Source organism: Carassius auratus, chromosome 45 (assembly GCF_003368295.1).
Source record: "Carassius auratus strain Wakin chromosome 45, ASM336829v1, whole genome shotgun sequence".
NCBI lineage: Eukaryota > Metazoa > Chordata > Actinopteri > Cypriniformes > Cyprinidae > Carassius > Carassius auratus.
In genome coordinates, this window is record NC_039287.1 from 16,546,483 (window position 1) to 16,568,929 (window position 22,447).

The 22,447-nt window shown below is 42.4% G+C and overlaps 1 protein-coding gene and 1 long non-coding RNA gene across 2 annotated transcripts in view; one reads left to right on the forward strand and one right to left on the reverse strand.

Moving 5' to 3' along the window:
- The window catches only part of LOC113063437 (exostosin-1-like), a 278,536-nt gene that overhangs the window by 29,125 nt on the left and 226,964 nt on the right, over nt 1-22,447 (reverse strand). Inside the window, exons 4-5 of the mRNA XM_026233824.1 lie at nt 17,377-17,484; nt 15,704-15,823 (exon numbers count right to left, since the gene is read on the reverse strand). Coding sequence (XP_026089609.1) covers nt 15,704-15,823; nt 17,377-17,484 — 228 coding nt within the window. The remainder of the gene's footprint in view (nt 1-15,703; nt 15,824-17,376; nt 17,485-22,447) is intronic.
- On the forward strand, nt 9,523-15,206 carry LOC113063438 (uncharacterized). Its single transcript, XR_003278685.1, has 3 exons — nt 9,523-9,756; nt 9,935-10,012; nt 14,426-15,206. It is a non-coding gene; the product is annotated as an uncharacterized LOC113063438 (long non-coding RNA).

A 22,447-nucleotide genomic window follows, 5' to 3' on the forward strand; every position in this document is an offset into this window, starting at 1 on the left:
TTTAGGTATACAAAATATGACTTTTTTATAAGCAGTGATTTAAAGGAACACTCCGACTTTTTGGGACTTTATCTTATTCACAGTATCCCCCAGAGTTAGATAAGTCCATACATACCTTTTTCATTTCTGTGCGTTCTGTAAGTGTTATTTGACGCACCCACCGCTAGCCTAGCTTAGCACAAAGACTGGATGTAAATGGATACTGTTAGCATAATAATCCCAATAAGTGACAAAATAATGCAAACATTTTCCTATTTACATGTTGTGATCTGTATAGTCACAGCGTGTACAAATAACAAGGCTATATGAGACAGAGACCATTTTTCATCGTATAAATACTGGGAACTATATTCTCACTAGGCGTAGGAGCACAGCTAACGTTACTTGGGCGGAGTGGCTACTTGGGCGGAGTGATTAGCGCAGCACACGAGACGCCTTGTTGATGGTTCCGTAAACAAAACAAGTGACTAGCTAGACGTGACTCGTGATCATGGCTGACTTTGAGGAATTGTCAGACTCAGAGGAATTTTACTGTGTATCAAACCAAGATCCAGAACCATATAGTTTTGAGCCAGAATACACAGACGAGGAGTTACAAACTTTGGAAGCTGTAAGACAAGATTTCGAAGGGAGAATCAGAACGAACACAGACTGGTGCTGTAAATGTGGAACATGCCAACCTATGCCGACAGAAACCGAGTGCCTTTGTTGTAATGAATGGGACCGGGTATTGCCATCACTGTCAAGGCTTGATGACAATCAAAATATTTGCGTCACTACCACGGAAGATTTCTCTGCCCTAATACACTCCGCAGTTGTCATTTTTTCCCCCATTGTGACAAGATCAACTGGAAGAAACACCCCATGCCGAGTGAACCTAATGATCAGCTGTCCACCAAGTAAGTGATTTTGTTATAATGATCATGAGCAGTGTGTTCATGACAACACAATAATAACAATGAAGGGGATACACGGAGCCCCTATTCACGTAATAGTGTCACTACTAAGGTTATATTACATTAGCATGGCACTGTTAAAGTATGGCTAATGTTAGTCATCTCAAAACATAACAGAACACTTACCGCAGCAACAAGTGATCCAATTTTTCCTGTCTTTATTATCGATGGGGTGGCTGTATCCTTTAGCACACGTTTCATGGTCCGTGTGGCAACTTGCATTTGTTCAAAATAGTCGTCTACAGTAAAATGTTCAGAGCAAATGAAATACTTTGTGATGGTGTTTACAGGTGTGTTTGGATCTATTTCCAGAGCAAGTAGCCATCGATTCATCAGGTCAGCGTTTTTGGTTGGAATTCTATGAAACATCATAGTATTACCTGGTCTCTCCTGTTTATTGTCACAGCTCTTTACAATACAGAGAACACCCATGATTGTACACTATAAATTTACTATCTAGTAATTGCTGACTCTATTACTCCAACTATGAGCGAACTCTCTGCTCATCACCACGGCGCGTCTCAGGTGCTGCGCTAATCACTCTGCCCAAGTAGCCACTCCGCCCAAGTAACGTTAGCTGTGCTCCTACGACTAGTGAGAATATAGTTCCCAGTATTTATACGATTAAAAATGGTCTCTGTCTCATATAGCCTTGTTATTTGTACACGCTGTGACTATACAGATCACAACATGTAAATAGGAAAATGTTTGCATTATTTTGTCACTTATTGGGATTACTATGCTAACAGTATCCATTTACATCCAGTCTTTGTGCTAAGCTAGGCTAGCGGTGGGTGCGTCAAATAACACTTACAGAATGCACAGAAATGAAAAAGGTATGTATGGACTTATCTAACTCTGGGGGATACTGTGAATAAGATAAAGTCCCAAAAAGTCTGAGTGTTCCTTTAAGAGCCATATACAGTATGTTAGGCCCACCTGTATTTATTTAGGTAAATGGAACATCAGATGGCATTGACCAGTACAATGTTGTGATGCAGTTAGGCAGGCTAGGATATTTATATGTACAAATCAGACAAATATCCCATTCCAAACATTTTCAGCATAAACTTTAATTGTAAAGAAATTAAAGTTCCATCTTTAATTGTTGAAAGACTTTCTTTTGCATTTAACTTACAGCCAATAAAATTTCCAGTAGGATTTTCATTAGCCAAAATCTATTCGGAATGGTTCACAAAGTTTAATTTAATTTAATATCTCATTTAAAAGCATGGAGAGATCACAATTGCACACAGCCTGCACACAAGAAATATTGGAGTGAGAGGACAGGCAATTCATTTTTATAAGTTTTTAAGGCCTATTTGTGTGCTCGCATCCAGTTATCTGCGATTGTATGACTGTGTTCTCATGTTACAACAAAGCGCTCACCACATTTGTGCAGGAATGAGTAAAATTATGCAGAATATCTGCAATCAAATATGGACATTCAGACTCTGTAATCGACAGGAAGCAGATGTGTGTCAAGCTCATTGTCAGAGATGTAAGAGATACGCAGATTGTATTGGTGTATATTCGGTAGATACTGTGGAAAATGAGTACTTGAACCATGTCAGATATTTCAGTATCGGTATCAAAATGTCGATATTTATGATAACACTACCATGTAGTTTGTTTCTCCAAGCTTTGAGAGTGTAAATTACGCTGAGCTCCCTTTCTGTCTGATCAGCTCTTCAAAACCTGCTGCAGCGGCGGCAAATATCAGGACTTTTATTGGTTCCTACACGATCTGATATCTTCATTGGCTAATGAAATGCCAATACAGTAAGGAACTATTATTTAAAAGTAACGAAGTAGAAACTACTTAATTGCAGTAACATAAGTAGTTATAATTTGTTACATCCACCACTGCTCTTGTCGCATGTCGCAACTTGCCCACCACCTCTTCCTCTGGAATCAGAAACATCCGAGGTTGCTTTGTGACATTCATATTCCAGATCTTAACAACCGTATGGCCGACGAGCTGTCATGAGTTGCGCTCCCTGGAGAATGGAGACTTCATCCCCAGATGGTCCAGCTGGCTCTCAATATGTGTTTCCCCTAGTGAGCCTTCACTGTGCGAGATCAGGGTGGACGAGGAGCAGGTCCTGCTTGTGGAGTCTAACTGGCCCACTCAGAGTTGGGTTCCAGAAATAAATGATCCTTGTGACAGCCACACCCTAGCAGGTTCCTTTGAGGAAGGATCTACTAACCAGGTAATCCTAAGGCCCTGGCCCAGCTATGTGCCCAAGGTTCCTACTACTCCCCGGGAGGAGGCAGACCCAGCCCTAGCTTTGCTTTTTCCCGTCCAAGCCTTAAGATGGTATGTAGACTTGAATCAAAGCTTCAGGACCACAAATCAGCTCTTTGTCTGTATTGGAGGTCGGCAGAATGCAAATAACATTTCCAAGCAGAGGATAGCCCACTGGATAGTGGATGCCATCCCCCCGACTTACCAGGCATAGGACATGCCCTGCCTGCTCAGGGTGCGAGCACACTCTACTAGGAGTGATGCATCCTCCTGGGCCCTTGCTCGTGGCACCTCATTGACAGATATTTGTAGAGCTGTGGGCTGGGTGACCCCCAACATGTTCGCTAGAATATATGGATATATGGCCTTCGTGTCGAGCTGGTCTCATCATCTCAAACGGGTAGAAACACTGAGAGGCCCCCGTTTAGTATCAGCTTGCTTAAACCGCTCCAGAGAGTCCATACTGTAGACCCTGTCGAGCTCCTCCATCCCCTCGGCAGCCAGACATGGTGGAACATCCGGCGCCAGGCCCTTACTTGATGAATCCATGAAAACTGGTACAGAGCTGGGTTCTTAGGTATGTAGAGACCTATGTGGATCTCATATGTGTAAAGAGTTGCTGCTCTACCACTGCTGAGCGGCTGGGTTACTGGCTCGGCTCCCCAGCGAAAACCTGGTGTGCGTTGCATCTGCTGCCTTTTTATGTTCACGCTTTGATCAGTGGAAACTGGATGCAATCATCACATGCCTATGTTCATTGGCTTGTTTAGATACACTCAAAGTGGATTGGTCTCCCTAAGCGAGATCCCAATTCGTCATTACTGATGTGACGTCTCCATTCCCTCTTTCACAGAACGAGGGTTACAAATGTAACCGAGACGTTTTCTAATCCATTGATGCAACTGAAGTATTAATCATTTGAAAAAATAATAAAATCTGAAGTGCAAGTCATTTAATTAGAAGTAAATCCTTTTAATGAGTAAAATAATATTTATTTATTTTTCTGAGTAAACTGGAGAAATCCTCTTTTTATGGTCTTTCTCTGTATCTCTCTGTAATTTGACTTTGATATGAAAAATTATGGTTCAGTCAGAAGGGGGGCAAATCCCGAGACTGGGTCCATGATTTCACAAAAAGTAATTCTATTCAACATTTTCAGAGTGGAACAGAAGCGGGGATTAGGATAACTCCTGAAAGAGACCAGCTTCTGGGACTAGAAAAACACAACATAAAAAAGTGTATGTTCAGTAACAGGTCACATATTGTTTACCCAGAATGTATGACACAGGCTTTTCAATGAGGTTGAATTAAGATTTTATTGCAGCAGTTCCTGCATCTGGTAGGTTGCAACAAAAATGGGTCACAATTCTATTCTCGTCACGGACAGCAGGGAAAACCAGTGCCGGCCCTACCTAATAAGTGATATAAGCGAATGCATAGGGCCCCCTGGCCATCAGGCCCGTTTCGGGAGATCAGAGAGCAATCACGGGAGTAAGGTGAGATGATGGTGGAGATGGCTACAGCAGAGCTGAGCTGGAGCATTATCTGAAGCTGTACTTCCATAGGAATTAATAAAAATTCCTTCACGGACACACACTGTAGGTATCTGACGAATTGTGTAGAATGCAATGCGTGCTCAGTAGCTCCATTCCTGATCGCAAGATCAAAAGCGAAAATAAAAAGGATGTGTGCACATTCGGATACAATTTAAATTCCAGCAGTTTAAGAGCGGATGAGTCTTCGATTGGCTACATTGCGCAACCCTTTAAATACGTGTTATGAACAGAAACATTGTCTAGCTTGTGAATGTCATTGTAATGTTAATGTTTTTTTTTGTTTTGTTTTTTACAGATAAATACTTGAGTACTGTCTGTTATTGCATATAATAATTCATTCTCAGAAAGTAGATATGCCATGCATTGCAAGATTAGTTAAAATGTTCCAAATGCACCTGCAGACTACTTTTACAGGCATGTTTTTCATCTTTAAATAGTGTATTTATCTTCTATTTAGTAAATTTACTATTTACTAATGCTTAACTAGTGATTCGTGGTGTTCAGTTATTATAAAGTGTTAAAAAGCAATTTAAAAGATGCATTTTGAAAAGGATTTGTTATTTATTGTAATATTATAAACATGAATTGATTACATTTTTACATACAGTTTTATATACAGTAAGTATATTTATAATTCGAAAAGTGCTTTTTATTCATTTTATTTTTTAGTTCATATTGTCATGATCCTGCCCTCGTGTCCTTGATTTTTCCTAGTCTTGAGGCAGGATCATGACAGACCCTTGTTTTGTGTACAAGCGCATGGCCTTGTCTTTGGGCCATGTGCTTGTGTTGTCTCGTTCCCTTGCCCCGCCCCCCTTGTTAACCTAGTCGTGTCGTGATTGTCCTATCTGTAACACCTGTCGTGTCTTGATTAGTACCCCTATTTAGATCTCCTAGTGTGCTCTGTCTTGCGTCGGTTCATTGTCATTGAGATTTGTTCATCACTTGTGATTGTACCTGTTCCTGAAGAAGTGTTTTGTATTTCCGTGAGTGTTTGTTTATAGTTAGTATTTAGAGTCCTTGTTTATCTTGTCAGTCCAGTCCTGTTTTAGTTATTTAGTCTTTACCTTGCTCCGTGTTTTCCCCCTCGTGGGTTTTGTTTTCCCCTTTTTGTAATAAACCCTTTGTTTGAGAATCCCTGTCTGCACCTGAGTTCCTCCTTACCAATACCTGACAGAATGAACCGACCCCAATGGAACTCAGCAGACAGGAGGCAATGCTGGATGGCATCAGCTGGCCAGCGAGATTGTTTTGAGGGCTCTCGCCTTGTGGTGTTCCGGGGGACCAGGGGAGGTCGTTCCGGAGCGAGCGGGCGAGAGGAGGAGCCCCAGAGGTCCCCACCTACCCAGCTGCCCACGGTCCCAGAGGGTCGTGTCCTGGCCGTGGCAACCCTGGGGGATCAGGCAAGTCCCCCCCAGAGTCCTGAGGCACCTCCCACTACCTTCAGTCTCCCCAACAAGCGAGGGAGACGGTTTTCATGGGAGTCGGCTTCAGAGTCTTCGGCGTCCGAGTCTGCCCTGTCCGAGACCAAACTCCCCCAACCCGCCTCTGACCCAGCTGTAGCCTCTGCACCGCGCCCGAGGAGGAAGAGGAAGAAGAAGGGGCCTGCCGGTCCTGTGACCCTGTCTCCTCCCGAGCCAGCAGCGGTGAGCGCTGGCGTGCCCGTGCCAGCAGCGGAGAGAGCTGGCGTGCCCGTGCCAGCAGCGGAGAGAGCTGGCGTGCCCGTGCCAGCAGCGGAGAGAGCTGGCGTGCCCGTGCCAGCAGCGGAGAGAGCTGGCGTGCCCGAGCCAGCAGCGGAGAGAGCTGGCGTGCCCGAGCCAGCAGCGGAGAGAGCTGGCGTGCCCGAGCCAGCAGCGGAGAGAGCTGGCGTGCCCGAGCCAGCAGCGGTGGGCGTGCCCGAGCCAGCAGCGGTGGGCGTGCCCGAGCCAGCAGCGGTGAGCGTGCCCGAGCCGGCAAAGAAGAGAGCTGCAGTCGTGAGAGCGGAGGAGAGAGCCGCGGCCGACTCTGCAGCAAAGACTCTTGTACAGTCGGTCTCTTCTCATAAGGAGATGCCTATTATCCTTGCTGCTAAAGCCTTTTCTGATTATTTGTCCCGTCTTGTCCAAATCCTAGAAGTCCCCGTCAGTCCTGTTTTGTCCCCTGACCCTGTCCCCAGAAGTCCTAAGTGTCCAGCCGTTGTCCCCCCGTGTCCCGTTGATGTGGCCCCGTGTCCCGTTGATGTGGCCCCGTGTCCCGTTGATGTGGCCCCGTGTCCCGTTGATGTGGCCCCGTGTCCCGTTGATGTGGCCCCGTGTCCCGTTGATGTGGCCCCCCCGTGTCCCGTTAATGTTGCCCCCCCGTGTCCAGTAGATGTTGTCCCCCCGCGTCCCGTAAGTCTTGCCCCGCGTCCCGTAAGTGTTGCCCCGCGTCCCTTGTCTGGTCCTGTCATGTCCCCTGTCAGTTGTCCCGAGACCCCTCCCCGCCCCTCACCACCCAGACCTGCCCGTACCCCCCGTCGTCAGCCTTCGTCCTGTCCTCCTAGGATTCCTACCCCTCCCACCCGCCCTGGTCTGTCCCCCATGAACTTTGTGGTCCCGCCCCCTCCCCTTCCCTGTTTGTTTTTTTTGTTATGTCACCCTAACCCTGCCATTGTGTTTTCATGTTTGCCTTTGTTATTAGTCATGTCTTGTTGGTTTGTGTCTGTCATGTCAGTCATGTCCCGTGTTTGATGTTCCCTTGAGGAGCGTCTGGAAGCCGCTCCTTAAGGGAGGGGTTCTGTCATGATCCTGCCCTCGTGTCCTTGATTTTTCCTAGTCTTGAGGCAGGATCATGACAGACCCTTGTTTTGTGTACAAGCGCATGGCCTTGTCTTTGGGCCATGTGCTTGTGTTGTCTCGTTCCCTTGCCCCGCCCCCCTTGTTAACCTAGTCGTGTCGTGATTGTCCTATCTGTAACACCTGTCGTGTCTTGATTAGTACCCCTATTTAGATCTCCTAGTGTGCTCTGTCTTGCGTCGTTTCATTGTCATTGAGATTTGTTCATCACTTGTGATTGTACCTGTTCCTGAAGAAGTGTTTTGTATTTCCGTGAGTGTTTGTTTATAGTTAGTATTTAGAGTCCTTGTTTATCTTGTCAGTCCAGTCCTGTTTTAGTTATTTAGTCTTTACCTTGCTCCGTGTTTTCCCCCTCGTGGGTTTTGTTTTCCCCTTTTTGTAATAAACCCTTTGTTTGAGAATCCCTGTCTGCACCTGAGTTCCTCCTTACCAATACCTGACACATATGTTTAGAATTCATTTCTTAATTAAATTTAAGCTTCTCCATTTGAATGAAGTAGCACTCCTCAATAGCTGGGATCATGAAAAAAAATTAATTTGCATGTAATGTTAATATTGTTTTCATGGTAATTTAAAGGATGTTTTTGTGAATTATAGTTTAAAGACAGATTTGGCATTCTTTCAGATAATTGCTTAATATCCAGTGTAAAATCTGGGTTTTAAATCAAAACCGGTTGAGTTCCGCTGCTTATTGTAGACAGTTTTAGGAATTACAGCAGTATATCTGATTCTGACCACTGTGGTGATATTTGGCGAATTTGGCGGAAATACTGCTTTCATCTGTCTGCTTTCTGAACCCATTTATAGTCAGTCATATTTCTAGCAGTGACATCTGGCAGATCTCAGTCTGGGCCTGCTATTAAAAGACTTGTCCAACACCTTGCTGAGCTGAAGAGGTACAGAAACACAGCACAAAATTTCCATTGCATCTAGCTGACCAAGGCTGACCTGTACCCCAAGAGAAACTTCTCAAAGAGATGTGTGAGGGAGTGAGTGAGGCAATGTTTGAGTAAATCCATCTGCATTTGTATGTGTGTTGGAGAAGTCTGGAAAAGACCAAGTGCGTTTGATCATGGCAGGTATCATCTTCTTTTGTGTGAAAGCAACTCTTGTTGAAAGCTTTTGAAGAAAATAGAAGACATCAGAGACGAAGAGAGATGGAACAACAAATGAGCGAGGGTGAGACAGAGATGGAGACAAAAACAACAACAACAACAAAAATACACAGACACACATGATCAGCGTTAACTTAACAAATTATACTGAGTGGAACTCCTGCAGATTTTATAGAAGAGTATTGAGACTCATGATTTAAACTACACATAAATTTCATGAAAAGTATGGTTATATCTGAAAATAGCCATACTTTAACTTACAATGCCTTATTATTAAGCAATGCCTTTTTAAAGTGCTTAATTGTTTTAAATGTACACTTCTGATGTGCAGTCTAAATAAATGAATAAATAAATAAAATACTTGCAGATCATACAATATGATTTTATCAAATAAAATGCCACTTAAGCATATAAAGAAAGTCCACTTTCTTTAAATTGTTTCTTAAAACAAATCAAGTACACTTTAAAAAAAGTACAAATGCACATGTAAAGTACTTGATTATAATTTTAATTGTAGAGTTTATACATTTAATTTAATTCATTTAATATATTTTAAATGCACCATATTGCAATTTCATCATTACAATTGTAATCACAAATATGTTTAAATACATGACATACAAGTTACTAGCATGTATTTTGGTTTACCATTTGGCTGTAACATTATTTCAAATGCATTATAGTAATTTAAATCTTTATATTCAGTTTTCACATAAGTACTGTAACAAGTCAGTCAGGCTCATCAATCAGCTACAGCTACAGCACACTCCCTCACCATAGTGTTAATCACCAGCACCTGTTCACCATCAACCCATCAGCTCACCTCCACATAAAAGCACACACCTCAGTTTCCCAAGTTATCCGATCTCGTAGCTGAATAGCGGAATCACTCCTGTTGTTTAGCTACCTGCATTGAGTCACTACAAACCTTGCCGCTTACCTCTCATTGATTCCTTCTCCTAGACTCCTGTTTTTTTTTCAAGTGTCTCTCCATCATTCCTCCTGATGAGTCCTGAGTGTCTCCTATGATCCCTTCTCCAAGCACTCCTCTCCAGCGTGAACCCTGAGGTATGTGCAACATGTCTGTCTTCCTGGTCACCCCACCAACAGCTCTGTAAATTCCCAAATACCCCATCCTGTCAGTCAAGCCAGAATCAGCGATATCATCAAACTATCTTCTCTGCATATCTCCCGTGCTCAACTCCAATTCACTTCAAGTCTAACTCACTTTTACCTTCTGTTTCAGAGTCTGTATGTTACAGAAGATTGTACCACTACAGAAGATGAGCAAGCCAGACCCGTGTCAGCTGGTGGATTCGTTAAGGTGAGTGTTACAACCGAACACCCCTCCTCCAGTCACCCCGGTCCTGTCTCAACCAGTACAAATACAACTACTTCCGGGTACCCACCTCGAGTGCTGTTTTCGAGCCCTGTCCCCAGACCAGCGCCCTTCACTGGCGCAGCAGAGGATTGCAACGGGTTCCTCATCCAATGCTCTCTTGCCATTCACACCCGGCCTCAACTATATCCTTCTGAACACACTAAAATCGCAATTGTAATCTCGGCTCTCACAGATCCCACACTTTGTTGGACTGAAACCATCTGGTCACAAGCTGGTGCTGCAACACAAATCTATGAAAACCTCATTACACATTTCTGGGAAGTGTTTAGAACCACTAAAGGCGATTCATCAATTGGTGAGCAAATACCACCTTAAACAAGGCAAAATGTCTATGCATGAGAATACCCTACAGTTCAGAAACCTAGCAGCCGCCAGTGGATGGAACGAAGCATCGTTGATCACCTTTCGTCAAGGTCTAGAACATGGACATCCAACTGGCGACGTTCAATGATTTCCAAGGCCTAAAAGTTTTATTCAGCATGCCACCAGATGTGCAATTCATATACAATCTTGTCTCCAGGGGTGCTTCTCAATTCTTATTTGTGCATCCTCGTTTCCTTTCCTCGCTTCCTTTCCTCGTGTCTTAGTTCCACCTCTTCTTCTACTTGAATCAAGTGAAATGATTTATCCTCACTCCCTTCAGCATTACTTCAAAGTGTCATCAGCTGTGATTAAAGGCATCTGCCCTTATGTTGTTAAAGTTTGTTAATTAAGACATTCATAATAAATATTAATAAAGCAAGATGCCCTGTTTGAAATATGACATGCATGGTTTATTTGAAGTGAAAAGGTAACATATAAATAAAATTTATTACAACAGATGTGAAGGGGGAGGAGAATTTATATGTGCGTCACGTTAAGTCGATAAAAGACTTCTGCATAGGATACACCTGTGTATCCTCGCTCATCGCTCCTCATGAAGCCTCCTCCCTCCTCGATCCTCGCCTCCTCGTGGTGCAATTTGAGAATTGAGATGTCCTTTAAGATGGCTGTGCTCGATCGGTTTCTGGGTAATAGGATGGAGAACGGAGGAGCAAGGAGACGCATATTGAGAAGCACCCCCGGAGTGCTCACCAGCCAGCCCAACAACCCGTTACCACCGTGCCGATACCCAGACCCCTCATGAAACTGATCCAGAACCCATGCAGACTGACTCCAACTGCTTAACGCCCAAAGAATGTCAAAGACGGGTGACCCAAGGCTTATGCCTATATTGTGGCATGAGTGGCCATCATATCCTCACCTGTCCCCTTCGCCCTCCTCGACCTGTGGTGAGTTTCTTAAAACCAACACCTATCAAGATAAACCCACTCACCACTACTGCCCAACTTACTGCTGCTCACGTCGCTATTACAGTTACCACCCTCCTCGACTCAGGAACTTCGTCTCAGGGAACCTCTGCCGTCAGCTCCAACCACCGACCTCCAATACAGAAACCACCTACCAAATAGTTTCGATCACAGGCAAACCATTGAGCCAGAGGCACATCCGATTCAGCGTGGGTCCTGTCCAATAAACGCTTGGTTTTTTGCCCACCGAATCCATCAATCTCCTAGTCCTCGAAGGCTCAACAGCCGATATTATTCTGGGTCATCCCTGGCTGGTGCAGCACAACCCCCTCATCTCCTGGTCATCTGGCGAAATCCTATGGTGGGGTGACCAGTGTTTTCCATCATGCTTCCCCAATCATCCAGCTCCACTGAATCCACCTCCAGAGACCTTACCCCTTAACACCACCTCCATCGAAAGTCCCTTGGAAAAATGATCCATCAACATCCCCACTTGTTACAAGGAATTCCACGATGTCTTCTGCCCTCACAAAGAGTCTGCCTCCTCACCGCCCCTGAGATTGTGCGATTTATCTGATTCCGGGTGAGCCAGTGCCTCCTGGGAAAATCTACCCCCTATCCTTACCAGATCAGAAAGCCATGGAGGAGTATTAGGAGGAAGCCCTCAAGCAAGGCTACATTGTACAATCAAATTCCCCTGCTGCTTCCAGCTTTTTCTCCGTGGGGAAGAAGGACGGAGGTTTGCGGCCCTGCATAGATTATTGTGCACTAAATCAGATCACCAAGTTCCAGTATCCTCTTCCCCCTCATCTCAGCCACTCTGGAACAGCTCAGAGGAGCCACCATATTTACCAAGCTAGACCTACACAGTGCATTTAATCTCATCTGCATTTGCAAAGGAGATGAGTGGAAGACGGCGTTCCTGAACCCTATTGGCCACTACAAATACTGGGTCATGCCGAATGGCCTCGTCAATGTCCCTTCCCTCTTTCAAGACTTCATGCACGCAGTGCTCCATGCATATCTCAACCGTTTTGTGATTGTATATATTGATGACATCCTGATTTACTCCCGGAGCCTCGCCGAACATCGCGTGCATGGAAGAACCGTCCTCTTCAAATTCAGAGAATTCCACCTCTTCCTTAAGGCTGAAAAATGTACATTTAATCAATCTTCCAATCACTTCCTGGGTTTCATAATCAATGAAACTGGTATCCACATGGACGAGGGGACGATTGAAGCAATCACCTCCTGGCCACAACTATCTACCGTCAAAGAACTCCAATGCTTCGTAGGATTCGCAAATTTCTACCATCGATTCATCAGGAATTACAGCACCATCACTAGTCCTATAACCAATCTCCTCCGTAACAAGCCCATGTCTCTGTCCTGGACTCCAGCCACCACCGAAGCCTTCACCCTGAAACAAGCTTTCACCACCGCTCCCCTCCTAGCACATCCGGATCCAGAACTTCCCTTCGTGGTTGAAGTGGATGCCTCCATCACCAGATTGGGAGCGTTCCTCTCCCATTGGAAGGGCTCCCCTTCTCAACTCCATCTTCTTCAGGAAGCTAAGCCCGGCGGAGAGAAATTATGACATTGAAAACTGTGAGCTACTAGCCATTAAGCTAGCACTGGAAGAATGACGACACTGGCTAGAGGGTGAGGCTCATCCATTTACTGTCCTCACAGACAATAAGAACTTACAGTACCTTAGTGAAGCAATATGGCGGAATCCTCGCCAAGCTAGATGGGCACTTTTCTTCACCAGATTAAATTTATTGATCTCTTACAGACCTGGACCTCGAAACATCAAGGCCGATGCCCTGTCCTGACTCTATGGCCCCAAATAAGGTGTGGATGACCCTGAAAGTTTAATACCCACTCAACTTATTGCCAGCCCAATTCAATGGTCCTCACTGCCAGTCGCCGCAGAAGTCCCTCCTGCTGCTCTTCCAGGCTGCCCCCAGGATGTCGGTATGTCCCACATGCAACACCAATGCACTGCTCTCATTCTAACCACCCATACATCCATTGGCATTGGCCACCCTGGAGCTGATGCAACTCTCTCGCTGCTCAAAGACCACTTCTGGTGGCCCAACATGGCAGCTGACATCAGAAGATTTGTCCGCGGATGTGGATCTCTAAGTGCATCTCTAAGAGTCCCATCATCTACCTGTTGGTAAAGTTCATCCACTACCCATTCCCAACCGTCCTTGGTCACACCTAGGAGTGGACTTCATCACGTATATGCCTCCATCTGACGGTAACACCTGTATCCTAGTAATAGTAGATAGATTCTCTAAATCCTGCCGCCTCATTCCCCTGCAGGGTCTGCCCACAGCCCTGGAGACTGCAGAGCCCCTCTTCAATTGGATATTTCACCCGTCTGGTCTCCCAGAGGAAATTTTGTCAGACCGTAGACCCCAGTTCATCTCCTGTGTATGGAAGGCTTTCTTTTTCTCTCCTAGGTGTGACCGTAAGCCTCTCATCTGGTTACCACACACCCAATCAATTGGTCAAACAGAGCCAGGTTTCCAGGTTTCTCCAGAGTTTTTGCCATGGCCACCAGGAATCCTGGAACTAGTTTCTTGGCTGGGCCGAGTATGCCCAGAACTCCCTCCGCCAACCATCCACAGGGCTAACACCTTTCCAATGCATACTCTGTTACCAACCCCCTCTCTTCCCCAATCAGGGGACCCCTCTGATGTTCCCGCTGTAGATTACTGGTTCAGGGAGAGTGAGAGATTCTGGGCTGAGGCTCACCACCACGTCCAACGGCCAGTGCGCAGACAGATGATGGCAAACGACCTTCATAGGGCAACCACTCCGACCTACCGACCCAGGCAGAAGGTATGGCTGTCCACCCGAGACATCAGACTGGGCCGGGCCTGCCGGAAACTTAGTCCAAGATTCGTCAGCCCCTTCACAATCCTGGAACAGATCAATCCTGTCACTTGCAAGCTCCAACTCCCTCCACAATATAACATTCACTCCACCTTCCATGTATCCTTACTAAAACCTTTCCACCCTCCTGTTTCCACAGAGCCTGAACGGACAGAGGAGCCCCCTCTCCCATTACTCCTGGAGGAAGGAGCCACCTATAAGGTCAAGGAAATCCTGGAATCCCAGCGGCGTGGTGGTAAACTTGAGTACCTAGTCGACTGGGAAGGATATGGCCTGGAAGAATGATCCTGGGTCCCAAGAGACAATATTCTTGATCCCACACTCCTGAAGGAATTCCACACGGCCCATCCAGATAGTCCAGCCCCTCGGGGCAGAGGGATACCACCACTCCTTCGGGGTGTTTGGCATTCAGGCACGGGCCCTGGAGGAGGGGGTACTGTCACAATTCGGTCAGGCTCATCAATCAGCCACTCACAGCACACTCCCTCACCAGAATACTAATCACCAGCACCTGTTCAGCATCAACCCATCAGCTCACCTCCACATAAAAGCACACACCTCAGTTTCCCAAGTAGTCCGATCTCGTAGCTGCATAGCGGAATCACTCCTGTTGTTTAGCTACCTGCATTGACTCACTACAAACCTTGCTACTTACCTCTCATTGATTCCTTCTCCTAGACTCCTTTGTTTCTCCAGTGTCTATCCATCATTCCTCCCGAGTGTCTCCTACGATCCCTTCTCCAAGCACTCCTTTCCAGCATGAACCCTGAGGTGTGTGCAACGTGTCTGTCTTCCTGGTCACCCCACCGACAGCTCTGTAAATTCCCAAATACCCCATCCTGTCAGTCAAGTCAGAATCAGTGATATCATCAAACTATCTCCTCTGCATATCTCCCATGATCAACTCAAATTCAATTCCAATAAACCTAACTCATTTTTGCCTTCTGTCTCAGAGCCCATGTGTTACAAGTACATTCTTTTAAATACCTTATATTTCAACTGATGAATGATGAAGACCTGGACAACTAATCAAAATCCTACTTTAAAGTGTGAAATGCAATTATGATAGAAAAACATTAATACAAACACTATTATAGTTATTATACTTTTCGTTTTTTGGGGGGGATTGGGCCTTAAGAAAGAGTTACAAGTTTATTTCACATAAAAATAAAAATTCTGCCATCAGAATAACTTATTTTGTGAAAATATTTTTATTTTATTTTTTTTGCAATGAAAACGATGAGTGAGTAAATGATGACCGGGTTTTCATTTTGGTTAAACTCGCCTTTTTAGGTGAAAAAAAGAAGAAAACTGTACATATGACATCAGGCAGCTGGCAGGCCCTCATTCACATGTTTCTCCCAGTATGACTCGTTTGGAAGCATCACATCTCTTTCTGCTGTAAGTGAGGACTAACCTCTAATGTGGTTAAGACTATCTTTGTGACGGAGGAGAAGTAGGCATCCCACAGGAACTGAGTCTGCTGCCGCAGTGCCAGGATTCTGTCTGAACCCACAGACCTGGTGATAGATGGAATCTGAGAGAGAGAGAGAGAGAGAGAGAGAGAGAGAGAGGGAGATAAACAGATGTATTGTGTGTTTGTGTATTCAAGGATGCTTTAGTGGTTATTAGCAGTTTGTTCAACAGTCCAACTTATGAGCTGTATTATTCTACCCACCTTGGGACTGAGTTTTCCACAATTTTACTGAAATGTTTAGTATTTTATCAAGATTATACAAAAAAATACAGGAGTTGGGCTAACATCCTCAATTACACTGTGGCAGATTAATAGAACAATCCTATCTGAAATATCAGACAAACTGTGTATGTGTGAACGGTGTATACTGTAATTTCATTTATGTGGTTTGAAGTTGCCTTCAGATATCACAAAGGAGCTTAAGACTCTTAGACATGACATTTTCTCCGTTCTCTCCAGAGTAAAATGCTTATTCAGCTTCAAAACTGTGGTGGCATTTTAAACACTAATATGTCCAAGAGATGGAACACAAAACAGCTATTAATAAACTCCACATATAAAAAGAAATATAACTGTTCACGTCATACACAAAAGGTTTTCACACTTTTCTTTGGGGATTTTAGAGATGTTGTTGTAACATCTTTTAACATATCTACAAACTTTTATATATATATATACAGTATATATAGATATATATTTTACAGGCACTTAGTATTTCACAGTCTTGTTTTTTTCCCCCCTTATTTTGTTATTAATTTGTTATTTATATATCTAACATAAATAGCAGAGAAAAAAGATACGCTGTCAACTCCAAACAAAGTGAATATTCTCCATATAATATTTTTTTATGATTTACTTTGGAACCTAGTGCAATGACAATATGAAGATAAATTGTATATTTTAAAAAAAGTTATCTTTATAACATGGAGCTTTATATTTACAATTATTCTTTATGAAAATTATTTTATGAAGGAGGTAGCTTTGTATTTGGTGTCCAGAAATATTTAGAACATATTTGTCCTACACTTTGACATTAATGGGTTAATAACACATTGCAGTCATTGGTGAAATGTGGGTATTTGAATGTGTGTGTGTGTGTGTGTGTGTGTGTAGCCTAAATTGCCATTCATTACAGCATTAAATGCTACCAGAAAAAAAAAAAAGTACCTTTTTAAAAGTTAGAAGAGACCTAATTTATTGTGTCATGCTAAAATATATCAGTATTCTCTTCAAATGGAAGATAATTGCTCCATATATATTTTTGGAAAACAGTGAATTGGTTTGATTGATTAAGGTGTGATATAATTTTTCTGGCTCTTAAAACATCATGGGATTTTTTATTTATTTTTTCTGTTTTTATCTCATGGGAATTTTAGCAGCATTTAATTAAAGCTCCCTTTAGAAAAATGTGGAAAAGAGCAGGATTTTCAGTTTGCTATTAAGATGAATGATAGGGCTCTTAAAACAGATTGCATAGTAATGTGATCTCATTATTATAAAGAAGAATATGTGTTTGTTAGTGTCTTGGGGGGATTGTACACTGATGGTCTGAACCGAATGTGTCTGTGTGTGCGTGTGCGTGTGTGTGTGTGTGTGTGTGTGTGTGTGTGTACCTGCAGCAATAATCTCTCATCTCCAATGATGGCAGATTTACTCCAGTCAATGACCTCTGAGAAGGGCAGCTCCCATCCGTTACTTAGCAGTACAGGAATACAGGCTGCCTGCAGAACACACACACACACACACACACATATCAAATCAACTACCACTAACAACTGTACAACACTTTCACAGTGTTCATTTCAATCGATAAACTGTTGTCAAAATGAACACTGACACCTTGAATTAATGTCATTTCTATTTCTTTCTTTTTTTTTCATCTACCAATAGCTAGTAGATAACATGTTCTAACAGATTCAGAAGATCCCACCGACTTCCATTACAGGTCAAAAAATGTGCATATTGGATAAATGTTTTTTTATTTATTATTTTCCATTATGTAATGATAAAAATTCAACTTCCATATATTTTAGATTCATTGCACACCAACTGAAATATTTCAGGTCTTTTATTGTTTTAATACTGATGATTTTGGCATACAGCTCATGAAAACCCCAAATTCCTATCTCCAAAAATTAGCATATCATGAAAAGGTTCTCTAAACGAGCTATTAACCTAATCATCTGAATCAATTAATTAACTCTAAACACCTGCAAAAGAATCCTGAGGCTTTTAAAAACTCCCAGCCTGGTTCATTACTCAAAACCTGACTGCTGTCCAGAAGGCCATCATTGACACCCTCAAGCGAGAGGGTAAGACACAGAAAGAAATTTCTGAACGAATAGGCTGTTCCCAGAGTGCTGTATCAAGGCACCTCAGTGGGAAGTCTGTGGGAAGGAAAAAGTGTGGCAAAAAACGCTGCACAACGAGAAGAGGTGACCCGACCCTGAGGAAGATTGTGGAGAAGGACCAATTCCAGACCTTGGGAGACATGCGGAAGCAGTGGACTGAGTCTGGAGTAGAAACATCCAGAGCCACCGTGCACAGGCGTGTGCAGGAAATGGGCTACAGAGCAGCAGCACTGGACTGTTGCTCAGTGGTCCAAAGTACTTTTTTCAGATGAAAGCAAATATTGCATGTCATTCGTAAGTCAAGGTGCCAGAGTCTGGAGGAAGACTGGGGAGAAGGAAATGGCAAAATGCCTGGAGTCCAGTGTCAAGTACCCACAGTCAGTGATGGTCTGGGGTGCCATGTCAGCTGCTGGTGTTGGTCCACTGTGTTTTATCAAGGGCAGGGTCAATGCAGCTAGCTATCAGGAGATTTTGGAGCACTTCATGCTTCCATCTGCTGAAAAGCTTTATGGGGATGAAGATTTCGTTTTTCAGCACGACCTGGCACCTGCTCACAGTGCCAAAACCACTGGTAAATGGTTTACTGACCATGGTATTACTGTGCTCAATTGGCCTGCCAACTCTCCTGGCCTGAACCCCATAGAGAATCTGTGGGATATTGTGAAGAGAAAGTTGAGAGACGCAAGACCCAACACTCTGGATGAGCTTAAGGCCGCTATCGAAGCATCCTGGGCCTCTGTAACACCTCAGCAGTGCCACAGGCTGATTGCCTCCATGCCACGCCGCATTGAAGCAGTCATTTCTGCAAAAGGATTCCCGACCAAGTATTGAGTGCATAACTGAACATAATTATTTGAAGGTTGACTTTTTTTGTATTAAAAACACTTTTCTTTTATTGGTCGGATTAAATATGCTAATTGTTTGAGATAGGAATTTTGGGTTTTCACGAGCTGTATGCCAAAATCATCAGTATTAAAACAATAAAAGACCTGAAATATTTCAGGTGGTGTGCAATGAATCTAAAATATATGAAAGTAAAATTTTTATCATTACATTATGGAAAATAATGAACTTTTATCCAATATGCTATTTTTTTGAGAAGGACCTGTATATGGAGGAAAAATACAATAGTAGTCGAACCGAAACTGGTTAACTAATGTTCTTCAACACATCTTATTTTGTGTTCCACAGCAAACAGAAACTCAAACATATTTTAATATAGATGAATAAATTCTGTATTTTTTATTTAAAAAAATAAATAATAATAAATTTATCTTAATCGTGATAGTTATGGTTTTTTGCACCACAACTGTCATATATTTTTATGGTAATTTTTAAGACTTTAAATAACGGTTTCTTTTTGTCAAAGGGTGTGGTTCTTTTCATAATAAGCTGCAAAGTGGACCAAACTGTATATATGACATTGTGACAGAATCTCAAAGCAACATGTGCTGAAATTTGGAACTGAATGACTAAGGTCAGAATGACATGAATAAAACCAAGTCACATATTTTAAATGCAAAGAACCAGAAAGTGCACAATGTTTGGCTACTTTCCTTCAATTTACACGCCTTGTATAACAATATATTCCTCTGGTGTTCAAGAGTTGAAATGCATTTCCTGTTTTCATGTTATTCTGATTATAGGGTTGAGTATGGTAATCCCACCCGACCTTTCACACAAACACCTTCCTTCCTTCCACACGCACACACATACATAGTCACACAGTCCGAACTCCATGTTTAAATGGAGATGGTTGACAACAGAAGGACTGCCCCACATGCACCAGCATCTAAAAACCTTTTGATGTCACTTTTCAAAGTGCTCCCATCAGAAAGCACAACACAGGGAGCCACTGCTTCACACAACTGCTGGAGAGATGTGAAAAATACTGAGTTTACCTCCCATATCTGACTGACAAATATCCGTTTTGACTGGCTTAAGATGGGAACGTCTTCAGTGGCAGCATGTGGACACATTTTTATTAATCCACTTTTTGATTTTATGCAACTCTTTAGAGGATGGAACATTTCTCAAAAAGTGAACTTCATAATTATTAGATGCTTTTCAGAGATTAAGTAACACATCAACTGCTACAAATATGCAATTGCAGTCACTTACAAATGTCTGTTTTTACATCTTAATTACATTTTACAGTCCCTCCAGAAAAACGCGATTATGCGATCGTGTGATTTAATGCATAATCAGCCAAGGGCCGCATATTTATGCGTGGGTCGCATTTTTTCAAATACGCCGCACTTTCGCCTCATAAATTGCCGATTTCAGGAAGCAAAATATGCGGAGGTAGCATGATTTCATAATAATAATAATTTTCGTTGCAAAAAAGTCACATATATCTTAGCAGAAAGTTGAAAAATGTTGCATTTACTTCACACAAGTAAATCGCAATTATTTTCCAATGGGAACCTTATGAAGTGACGTAATTGCGCGTTGTGAACATCATCTGTGAAGCCCGCGATGAAACCAGGGTGAAGGACGCAAATCATTCTCATCTGCCAACAAAAATAAGCGCAAAAGACCGCGCGAAGCAGTTACCCGGTGTGTTACATGACAGTGGGGGCAAATTATTTTGACAGAGGGATGAGGATGAGGATGAGGATGGCGAATGATAGGCCAGTGTTAGGCTACGCAGTTAGTTTTCATTTTCACAGTGGACTGTTGTAGTTTCATTCAGAAGTTGATGCACCTCTACAGTTGTAAGATTGTACTGTTTTGTTACAGAATAGTACCAAAACCTTACAGTTGTAAGTATATTAGTAGTTTGTAAAATGATTTACGCAGCAGTAAGAGATTGCACTTTGCAATTACTGTAAAACAGCATTTGTATATTTGTGTGTATATTTTATTTGTATTCATTTTTACAGAAGTTGTTGAATATTCCTTTTGTAAAGCTAGAGAACTTGCTTGACTCAATGTTTTGTAAGTTTGAGCCATGTGTTAATTAAGGTCTGAAATAAAACAGAATGAGAACTTAAATATTATGTGATTTAGTATGCTTGCTTATCATAGGAAGTCATAAGAAATGACTCATTACAGTAAGGTAGTAGCCTAGTGAGAACAGGGTTTTGGGGGGGGGGGTCACCTTTTTTTCTCTTTTTAATCAAATCGCAGTTGTTTGCAAGTTCCCGCAATTTCATCGCATAAGATTGCAAAAATATATCGCAAATTCCATCGCATTTTTTGAGAATACCTGCCGCAAAATCAATGATTTTTTTCCCGCAACAATCACAAAAATAATCCGGGTTTTTCTGGAGGGACTGATTTTAAATCTTGTTAGTAATATACACTAAATGTACCACAAAGCCTTATTACTCTCACAGTCAGTTCACGTTAAAGGACTCTTATTTTGATCTTATTCTGATCGCATACTCTCTTGAGTAGATATTTATTTTATTTAAGTAATTATTTCACAATCACTAAAATAGTATGTTCTATATAGTATGACCGTGTGTGGTATATGAATGAAATCTCGATGTACTACATTTGCCATGTTGTCATGAAATAGTAAGGTGTCCATCATATGCACACTTCAGAAACTCGCCGGAAGTAGAAAGTCATCTGGGTACTTTTTGCATAATATTTTATGAATGCTGTAAATTTGAACATACTTTTGTCACATACAGTTTTTCCACCTACTACTATAAAGTAGAGATGTGTACAATTTCTTGTGTTTCCATGAGTTCCTGTATCTTATCTTTGGTTGCCATAGTTACACTTATGTTCCACACCTGTCTCTAGTTTGGTTCATTACTATGTATTTAACCCCTGCTCATTCTGCTGTTCTGTGGTGGTTACTGTCTTTTCTGTTGCATTTGTCTTTTGCATTCTTCAGTTGAATTTCTTGTTGTCATTTTATTTTAACAAAATTAATTTAAGCTGCATTTAGCTCCACTCTCAGTGCCTGCCTGCAGCTATGACAACTATTGTGTTTTTAACTATTATTTATTAAATGTTTCTTCCATTTACCAAGATTCTTTACACAGAAAAAAATGGGTATGTACCTACGATGCATTCATTTAATAATAATAATAATAATAATAATAATAATAATAATAATAATAATAATAAATACATTACTAAACTTTATAATGTTCCAAAATAATATTTATTAATTTATTCAAACTCTCTGTTCATCTAAAAATCCTCCATGTGCAGCACTAACTGATTCTGCTTTATGACAATCGGTTATTAATATATTAAACTAAAGTTTAATCTCATTCTTTCTGCATCTCTTCTCATATGTGTTGTTGACTTTTAGGCTGCTTTTCACAAACTTTACCGTTCACAGAACAGCTCAACCCCACTAACTTAG